Source organism: Bidens hawaiensis, unplaced genomic scaffold, assembly GCF_021521415.1.
Source record: "Bidens hawaiensis isolate Kalapana, Puna unplaced genomic scaffold, B.hawaiensis_p1.1 tig00008152_1, whole genome shotgun sequence".
In the NCBI taxonomy this organism is placed as follows: domain Eukaryota; kingdom Viridiplantae; phylum Streptophyta; class Magnoliopsida; order Asterales; family Asteraceae; genus Bidens; species Bidens hawaiensis.
This window is the reverse complement of record NW_027491581.1, coordinates 309072-320240: the sequence shown is the minus strand read 5'-3', so window position 1 is coordinate 320240 and position 11169 is coordinate 309072. Positions and strand designations below refer to the sequence as shown.

At 34.5% G+C, this 11169-nt stretch overlaps 1 protein-coding gene across 1 annotated transcript; it reads left to right on the top strand.

The window, feature by feature from the left end:
• Positions 1-5071: 5071 nt before the first annotated feature.
• LOC143637235 (disease resistance protein RUN1-like) lies at positions 5072-5863 on the top strand. The gene is made up of 3 exons (XM_077104681.1): positions 5072-5262; positions 5366-5476; positions 5647-5863. Exons 1-3 carry the CDS (start codon positions 5072-5074, stop codon positions 5861-5863), a joined length of 519 nt encoding a protein of 172 aa, XP_076960796.1.
• The last annotated feature ends 5306 nt before the right edge of the window (positions 5864-11169 follow it).

Sequence of the window (11169 nt, the reverse complement as noted above, 5' to 3'; positions counted from 1 at the left end):
ATGATGACTTCTTGTATTTGATTGGTTCAAAACCTATCACACATATTGAACCGTAGATCCATTGCCATGCGAGAATGAATTTCGAATTGCCTGCTATTATCACTTAATATTCATATTTCATATGGTGAAGGCATGGTCTTAGCAAAATATGGTATAAACGGCTAATCATGTGACACATGGATATTTCCTTTGTCGTATTTACACTAGCGAGTTGATCTGTATCTTGACCCATATAGTGTTGGGTTACCATATGATCGAACGAATCAATCGATTCTAAAATATCAATAAATTTGTATATGAACTGAGACACTGAGTAAGAATAAGAATTAGGGTTGTTCACTAGCCGAGCCGAACCCGAACCGAGCGAAGGCTTATTCGTTTACAACCAAACCGAACTGAACGGCTGAAATTCGAATTGAGTGAAAATCGAAACGAGCCAAATCGAATTGAGCATTTTTCGATCGAACATCGAGCGATATTGAGCATTATATATTTCTTTTTCACTCTAAAATTTTCAATATAAAACAAGTTTGAATGTTGTAAATAATATATTTTGGAAACAAATTAGTAGTTTTAGACTAACATGTAATAGAATGTAATCTTTTAGGAGAAAGAAGTTTAAAATGAGAAATAATGAACATTCAAACAAACTTCTAATATTCTGAAAACATGAATCGAACTAATGAAACTATAAAATTGACGGAATAGGAAAAATTTTAAAGGGTTTGTATACTTATATTTTATGTGTGTAGTCTATATATTTATATATTTGTTCATATATAATTATATATAGAATAAATTAAAAATATTTGAGCCTTACCGAAGCGAGCAGACCTTTGCTCGTTGCTTGGCTCGTTTGCAAACATAATCGAGCAGAGCGTCTCGTTACAATCCAGCGAAATAACAAGCGAGCAATTTCCAAGCGAACGGCGAGCGAGTTCGAGTGACGAGCGGTTTGAACAACCCTAATAAGAATAAGAAACAAAGTAACAAACACAAGACAAAAATTGAATCCGCCCATATGATTTTGCCCAGCGGTCCAATAATCTAATGGTCTGATACTTAACCAAGCCCGGCCCCTCAGTTTACTAGACTACATGTTATGACCCAAATACATAAAACATAAATTGTCTTTAATCAAACAAACATTAAATTAAAAAAGCCCAAAGGTATATAATTTAGTACAAACAAATTGTTTAATTAAAACGATGCGTGCAAATAACCTCAAAAGTGAAGATGTTGCTGCAAAGCATCAAACATGCATGTCTCTATGGATGCGTTATTTCAATCACATGCTAATGATCCGAAATCATTTGTTAATAGTAATCTTATAATCATGTGAGTAACTTCATAAAATTTACGTACACTTTAACCAATAAATCAATTACACGGGTAGTCCGTGTAATTTGGCTATATTGCAACTTTAATCGTCAAGTGTTTAAAAAATTACAACTTTAGACAATTAGACCAACTGTTTGTATGAACATAACACCATCGGTCCCTAAAATGGATAGAAGTTAAGTGTTCGGGTTAAGTGTGGTGAAATGATCAAGCTACCCCTTAATATAAAAAATAAAAATAAAAAAACTTTTGTAGTTTTTGAAACAATAATAAGGGTAAGGGGATCCCACCATTCGAATATTAAGGGGTAGTTTGGGCATTCCACACACACTTAAAGGGAAAAACTTAATGTCCATCCACTTTAGAGACCAATGGTGCTATGTTCATGGCTTCGTGCAAACAGTTTGTCTAAAGTTGCAATATGTCCGATCCACAAGGACTATCTTGAGTATTATGGAACTAGCTTGTGATCATATGTATAGATTTTTGTGACATGTACAGCAGGTTGATAATGATTCAGGGCCGTCTTTGAGGCATGGTGGGGTAGTCGACGGCCATAGGCCCGACACCCTGCTAGGCCCGAAATATTTTTTTTTTCAAAAATAATTATATGTATTTTTATAAAAAAATATGTATAATAAAATATTTCAACACAATTATATAACCACTAACCAAAAGGTTGTGGATTCTAATCTTGTTTGAGACAATTTTAAGCTTATTTTTATACAAAAAAATTTTACACAACTCAAATCATAATTAAGTAAGCACATTCAAAATTAAATTGTTTAAAACCAATAAAATTGTTATTTTACTTAAGGCTCGAAAAAAATTTCGTCTTTGGCCCAAAAATTTTTTCGCCTTCTCGGAGCCGGCCCTATAATGATTCTACTCCAAGAAAACATGAAATAGATGTGCCTAGTTTGACATCTATTGAGGCAATGCGAACACGGTCTTTTGTTGATCTTTTAGCAACAACACATATTGTTCGTAAATAAAAACTGACAAAATTATATGAAAAATGGAAGCAAGATATCATCATGAACAAGTAACCTTGGGATCTCCAAATGGAAGTCCCTTTGCAGATGTTGACTAATTCTTATATTTTGCTAAATAGATATAAGATTGTATATTCTCTTATATTGATCTTATGACATATATGCTTGAGATTAGTGAACTCCAAAACTCGATTTTGTAGTCATTTACCGATAAGCATGAATGTGGTAATGAAATTGAGTAAGCTAAATTTTTTATTGTGGCATTTAAATAACATTGATCATAAATTGTATCATTTATTCGTATTGGCTTTTTTACATAGGTGGTAAAACAATCGGGTTGGGTGAAGGGTGAAGATTTGAATGTGTTAAGTTGACCCATTGATTTTTTTCATTTAGGTTAAAGTCTTAGTTATGATTACAATGCCATAATGTCAAATATATGTTATAATTGTTTCAATAGTGCATTGAGCTTGAATGTTCTGATGACTCCATCTTTTATTCCTATATATTATTTTTAATACCTCATTGTTAAGAAAAAAACAGGCGGGTTCGGTAACTTGTCAAAAGATAGGCCTGGGTTAAAATTGAGCAGGGAAAACTTTAAACATGTATGAAAAAAAAATTCATACTTTCTCTGTTAAACAAAAGGTGATGAAAACATGAAGTCCCATGATTAACTTTGTGGCATATGGTTTTTTTTTTAATAATGATTTCTTACTAAAAACATGAACAAACAAGAACTAATTGTATCGATAAGGACTCAGATTTAATCGTTTTGAAACCAGGGGACTTATTCGAGTCATTTTGACTTCTATGAGCACAAGGTGCACCCGTATGGAAACTACATTGACGCAAATAGGTATTGTCTCATTTTTTAAATTTAAGTTTGAGGCCTTTCAAAATTGCAAAAACCGGCCATGTGCCTAACTAAAGTTTTTTGTTTTTTTCATAATTAATATACGTTCGGATGTATTTTAATCATGGGAACATGCAAAAATTTGGTAGGCAGATTATGTGAAATTGTAGTTGTTGGTCTTTTATTTCTTCATAAACATATTCATTCCTCTTGGTATGAATCTCCTCCTTTTCACTTTAATCAGTTCAATATTTCCTAATGGTTCATCTCACTGAAATTTCATCATCTTCATCAAGTAATGCTGATCAATACGATGTGTATATAAGTTTTCGAGGTATTGACACGCGTCTTACATTCACCAACCACCTCTATGAAGCTCTCGTGAATGCTAATCTGACAACCTTTTTGGATAATGAAGAGACTGAAACTGGAGAACCGTTGTAACCGGAATTGGAGAGTGCGATTAAAGCATCCAGGGCTTCTATGATCATGTTGTCCATGAATTACGCTTCGTCAACATGGTGCCTAGACGAATTGATCAAAAGACAAACTTTAACCAGATCGTTATCCCTATCTTCTATGATGTTGAGCCCACTGATGTCAGGAAGCAACAAAGAAGCTTTGGGGATGCAATGGCACGACACAAACAGAAGATGGAGACAGAATCAAATGCACAAAAAAGAAATCAATGGGCTCAAAAGATGGAGTTATGGAAGAGTGCACTCATAGAAGTTGCTGATTTATAAGGGAAAGATACAAAGGGCAGATAATCACTTCTACATATGAGATATATAATTTTCTCCTTGTGCATTTGTGTATCTCACAATCTTATAACATAAGACATGTATATTTATACCTCTCCCTGTAATCAATTAGCTAAATATTTGGTTTGGATCTATAAAATGCCATATCTTTACCATGGCGTTCATATTTCTCCTTGAAATTAAATTTTCAAGAAAGAAACGGAGTTGATTGAAGAAGTTGTGACCGAAATCCACAATCGATTAGGTGTACCCTTAAGTAATACCCTTCCACTCCTTATCGGGATGGAGGGTAAAATTGAATTCATTAGTTCATGGTTGGTGGATGGATCTTGTCATATTGCCGACATTCTCACAATTGTAGCCATAGGTGGGATTGGGAAGATATGTTTGGCCAAATTTGTTTTCCAGCTATACTTTGGTAAATTCGAGAAAATAGTTTTATTGAAGGTATCAGTACACCAGGGCCGGCCCAAAGCGAAGTAACATCTTGAGGCCTTTTTCCAAAATAATTTATATTTGTTTGCGATCCTCGGATGCCGGAATATGATAATATTAGGTAATACATTTTTACGTGGAATTTTGTATTAGCTACTACGATTCATACGGTTATAACGTGTCAGTTTTGATGATATTTTTTTTAGATTAATCGCTTGAAAAAGAAATGATTAAGAAAAAAAATGATGAATGAAAATAAATTAAATAATTGCTTAAAGAAATTTTGTGACACACAGTATCTCCAAAATGGAATATGTCTTTCACTTAACATATCAAAAAACTTATGTGCATAACACATACACACAATATTGCAAGCCAGAAAGCTAATAACATATATCCAATCCAAAATCAAGATTTACAACAATAAAAAAGAACAATCCAAAATCACATTTTTGTTGTAAGTTCAACAAATAAATAAGTGTTTGTTTCTATGCAACCAGAATGTCAAACGAGAGAATTAACCTAGTGGTAAAAATTGGGGGCCTTAAATATGTGGTGGCCCTAAGCTAGGGCTTTGGTTGCCAATGCTTAAGGGCCGGCCCTGCAGTACACGATGTAATGAACACTTTAATGGATTGCTTGATTTACAAAGGCAGCTTCACCGATACATTTAAAAGAAAATGTCATTACAAATTTATGATATTTCTTTGTATGCCTCTCACATCAAGAATGCGCTAGCTCGTAAAAGGGTGCTTAGAGTGCTTGATGATATTGATAGTCTCGACCAGTTGGATGCTTTACTTGGACATAAAGGTTTACATCATGGAAGCAAGGTCATAATTACAACCAAGGATGCATCTTTAACAGAGTGGTGTGCTTTGTTCAATTCACAAGTTCAGCCGAAGCATACGAAGGTCTTGCTTAGCGGCTTATATGAGTCTGAATCACTAGAGCTTTTATGTCTTCTTGCTTAGTGGCTTATATGAGTCTGAATCACTAGAGCCCACAGAAGGTTATAAAGAGGTTTCAAAAAAGCTCAAGAAGTATTGTGATGGACACCCGCCGGCTCTTGAAGTTTTGGGCAGGTCTCTACATAATAGAGATGTATCATATTGGGAAGAGTGTATAAAAGGCCTGAAGAAGAACCTCGTTCTCGTATAATAAGGCATTGCAGATGAGCTTTGACTCGTTGTTATTCAAAAATGATAAGGACTTGTTTAAGCATATTGCCTGTTTTTTTTGTTGGAATAGATAGATGTGTGACTGAAATAATATTGAATGCGTGTGATATAAACACAAGATCTGGGATCACGAATCTCACTGACAAATGCCTTCTTACTATCGGGCGCAACGAGTTAAAGATGCATCAATTGGTTCAAGAGATGGGAAGGGATTTAGTACGACAAGAATCACCAGAAAAGCATGGGAGCGTAGTCGATTATGGTGTCATGAGGAGTCATTCGAAGTGCTGAAGCAAATAAAGGTAAGAGGCCATGCATATGTTTTAGTAGTTATGCCTGTACGTTCGAATTTTTTTTATTAATATATGTGTAAACAAAGTCTATATTTGTTACATTTCCTTGTTTTCAGGGCGCAGAAAACATTCTTGGCCTTGTTCGTGATATGAGAATGCTTGAGAAAGAACAATTAATTAGGTCATCATAACTGAATTCAGATGCACTGAGTAAGATGGATAATCTAAAAATTCTACAACTCAATTGTGTTGAAATGATAGGGTCTTATAAGAACATATCAAAAGAACTAAGATGGTTGTGTATCATGGTTTCCATTTGAAGTCAATACCTTCAGAATTACATATGAAGAATGCGTGTGTTGACCTCACTGGGGTGTTCCCGTTGGTGGGGCTGAGAGACAGTGGCTTCGTACCGGGACATGCGCTTTTGAGAGCGGAGTCTAGGAAGGTTGCTAAGCATGAGACATCGTGTTTGGAGAATCAGCACGTGTTCATTCCATTTGCCTTCGACACTTTTGGATCCCTAGCTCCCGAGGCGGTTCGCTTCTTGGAGCGGGTGCAGAAGGTGGTCCACAGTGACTCGCAGAGCCCGAGGAACCAAGGATTTATATTTAGTAGAATAGGCTTTGCGATTCAAAAGGGATAGCGGCGCAGCTTGTTGCTCGCTTACCCATTATCCAGATGTAGTTCGGTTTGTGTTATATGTAAAAGGATCAATATGAAGAATCTGGTTGTTCTTGACATGTCACATAGCAATATCGAATCATTTGGCATGTCTCGCAACAACTTGTGAGCAGACTAAAGGCAGTTAATGGATTTTGAAGAATATTTCATTGTTTATGGTATTCTTTAATAAGTTAAAGAAATTCACTATGCATGTACTTTAGAGATTGACTGGATCAAGCTCAAAAGAGAAAGAATTGCTTGGATCACTGAAGATTCTTGATCTGAGTTTCTGTGAGAAACTACGTAGTCTCTATGGATTTTTCGAACTCCCAGTACTTGAGAGGCTAATAATCGAAAATTGCACAAGTTTGATTATGATATGTGAATCCATTGAATATGTGTTGAACTTGTCTTTATTGATCTGAGTTATTGCAAGAAGCTTACAAAGCTCCCAAGAAGAAGGTCAAAACAATGTTATCAAATGGTTGTGACCTTTCTATTCATTACAAAAGCTCAATATGGACTACATTGATATAAACTCCTATTCCCCTGCAAGTGTGGAGGCTACATCGAGAATTCTGACGTCTTTTATAGATTATTTGCCAATACCATTAGTACACTTGTCGCTTAAAAACGGTAGCTTGTCAAACGAATCCTTTCCCGACTTGAGTAGCCTATCCATGCTGAAGAAGTTGTATTTAGATTGTAATCCAATTGTATTAATGCCTAGTTGTGTAAGAACCCTTCCTAGGCTTGAGATACTCAGTATGGTGATATACATGTACATATATATATATATACGAAATTAACGTGCTAAACGTGATAATCAAGTAGAGTAAGTATGTAATTATATCATAGAGTAATTACATAATTACTCTACTTGATTATCACGTTTAGCACGTTAATTTATTTGTACGTTAACTCCCTCCTCTCTCTCTCTCTCTATATATATACATATATATATATATATACATATATCTTTGTGTGTGTGTACGTGTGCTAACGAATCAAAAGTTTTATTTGGCAGATGTATTATGAGTTTGGAATATTCAACGCATATCATGGGGGGAAAGAGATGCCGAGTTGGATTAATTGTAGAATCAATGGATCATCAATAGCATTTACCATCCCATCATTTCCTGCTAAACTTAAGATAATGGAAAGCTTGAGGCCTAAAATTGCCATAGTGGAGTTCATATATAATATGTTCCAAGTATATGAAGATAAAACTAGAAGTCATCTTTGTTTCTCCTTGAAGCTTTACACATACTATCGTTTTTACCATGTACTTTTTATTTTGTTGGGTATTTCCTCTTACAATTGAGTATTTAAAATATTTTGTTGAAATAAGGTATTGGTTCACTCTATTCTTGTTATGCAAGTGTTAATCCCACAAGTTTTGGCATGAGATCGGGCTCAAATTTTTTGCTTGTCATTTTCTCGGTTGATAGATATGAATCAGTGTCGAAACTAGGAACTTTTTGTATGGGAGGCAAATATTTTTTAGGGTCAATTATCTATCACTAAATACTACTCGTATAGGTTTTCTGGATGGGTCGGGTCGTGTCATGTCACATAATAAAAGATAGAACCAGTTTAAAATTTAAATGCATAATAAAAACTAGAAGATTAAAATTCATATATAATATGTTCCAAGTATATGAAGATAAAACTAGAAGTCATCTTTGTTTCTCCTTGAAGCTTTACACATACTATCGTTTTTACCATGTACTTTTTATTTTGTTGGGTATTTCCTCTTACAATTGAGTATTTAAAATATTTTGTTGAAATAAGGTATTGGTTCACTCTATTCTTGTTATGCAAGTGTTAATCCCACAAGTTTTGGCATGAGATCGGGCTCAAATTTTTTGCTTGTCATTTTCTCGGTTGATAGATATGAATCAGTGTCGAAACTAGGAACTTTTTGTATGGGAGGCAAATATTTTTTAGGGTCAATTATCTATCACTAAATACTACTCGTATAGGTTTTCTGGATGGGTCGGGTCGTGTCATGTCACATAATAAAAGATAGAACCAGTTTAAAATTTAAATGCATAATAAAAACAGGTCAATCATCATTAGAAATCAATAATATAAATACAATAATACAATAGTCACCTTGATGGCCATTGAACTTTTAACCGGCACCATTCTTGGTTCTAGTTTTTCAATTTAAACGGCTAGGGGCCGATATGTTCCGATGTTCTTTGGCCTAGGTTTGGGCTTGGCTTGATAAAGAATATCAAGTTAATGGAGATTGAAGACAAAGGAGACTTATGGGCAGACTGTTATTCTTTTTGCCTTAAGCTCGCTCTAGTTTTCATATTCTCTAAGCTATAAACTCTAATTAGTCTCTATATAGTAATACTTATATTTGTAATTCCACACAAGAGTAAGAGATATGGCAATAATATATAACCTAGTTTCAGCCAGCGGATATAAATTAGTTTAAACCGAACATTAAAATTATGCTAGAATTGTTTTTTTTATATAAATAAGAGGTTTTAAGCATTTGAATACAACAATGTACCTTGTAATGTCAGCAAGTAAAATAATTATGATAATTGTATCCAAAGGCCATGTTTCCAAGATCTGATGAGAGTTATGGCTTGGACCTAACTAGTAATCAGGTTATCCTAGCCAAAGTAGTTGCTTTGTGTTGCGAGCTTGAGGGTCTCAAGGAACCACCTCCGGCAATGAAGTCAACCTATGTGTCTGGGGTAATTAAGAATGAAGCTCGCTTTAGAGGGAGGGATACCGTACCAGTATTGTAAACTTGGTACCTTACCGGTACCAATCGGTACGAGTACCAAATTTGCTCATCCATAGTCATGAGGGTGCTACTTACAAAGGGGAAAATTTGCTCATCCATAGTCATGAGGGTGCTACTTACAAAGGGGAAAACCAGCAATGTATTATACTTATATGAGTTATATGCATACGTAAAAAAATATGAAATACGTGTAGCATAAAACAATAAAAAAAAAAGTAGTAAGTCAATGTTTCTAATAATGTATTCTGGTTTAGATTTGGCATTTTTCTTTTAGCTAAGACGTTAGTTTGATATACAAATGGGACCGACACCATTAATGCAACCCGTGAGAGGGAGCATTTGGCTTCCAAGATTCCCCACGGTTAGAAGCTTTGGTAACTAATATGAATGGTTATATTTTTGTGAGCATGGGAGCTATAATGAATGAAAAACGTACATGACATGCTTAGTAATGAGGTATTTTTAACATACGCATGAAGAAGTGTTTATTTGTTGGTGTTAAGCATTGCATTGACATAAGAAAATGTCAACAATCATGAAATTAACATAGGAACGTCAAAATACCCAACCCAGAAACTTTATTATATATCGACCCTTGAGACGAAATCTTGTATAGACCTACAATATCGTTAACAAGACAAAGAGAATATACATAAACAATACAAATATGTGATCAACATAGCCAGGACTAAAACAACTCTAGAACTTCAACAATACAAGATTTAAAGCTATAACAAAGAAGATGAATACAGACCGTAAAGACAACAATGAACGAGTCGGTAAAGACAAGATTCTTGGCATATGACAACTCACGCTAATAGCCCCCAACGCCAAGAAGATGATAAAAAGACTGTGAGTTTAGATGGAGACAATGGCTTGATATGACTTGATCACAATAAGCGACATATGTTTAGTCAATATATATATATATCTTCCAATTATTCGAATGCAATGATATAAGCACGAAACAGAAAACGTCAACCTACAAAAACTGCAACAATCCCATATCCTCTTACTAGCATCCAAACCCAATTGCTCCCATTCATCTCCAAATAAACCTAAATGCAAAAATACACAAATAAATAAGCCCGAACGTATTTTGGCTTCAACTCTTCAAGTTAAAAGAATAACCAAATACTTGACATTTCAGTCAAGTAATAAATAAATAACCGAATGTACGGAGTCATGCATGGAGAACTTATATATGTTTGAAAACTAATGATGTTTAGCATTTATAAGTAAATCAAGTGGCTTCATCAAATTTATTGACTAGATATACATTCTTAGAGAATTCTCATCCAATTAATCCATTATCTCTAATTAAATCTATAATTACACTAAAAAACACTATATTTTCTCTTTCATTCTCAATTAAATAATATGTTTTATACCTTTCTTTATCTCTCTTTCACTCACAACGGTCCTGTTTGTTTTTGCCTCTTTTCTCTGAATAGAGGAAAACGTCTGATTCGGTCGGACGTAATCAGACGTGGGGATGTTTGTTTTTTTTCTGGCATTAAGAGGTTCAGTGTCTTAATAGCATCTGAACTAGTAAGAGCTTTTAGTGGGTCTGAAAACCTCTTAACCCAAAAAAAACATTTGTTTGTCTCCGACCTCCATTAACTTCTAACCCGGAGGCTAGGCTCCATCTCCGACGACTAGAGGTTCGTCTCTAGCCTCCACCTCTTAATGATTCAGATTTCAGACATTTGAACCACCTCTTAACATTCAGATGTGGTATTCAAATTCAGACTTAAATCTCTAAAAAAACAAACGGGGCCAACCACTTTCAACAAATATTAAAAAAGTATAAGGGGTGAACAATATCTTTTCAAATATACAAAAAAATAATTGTATTTTTTCTC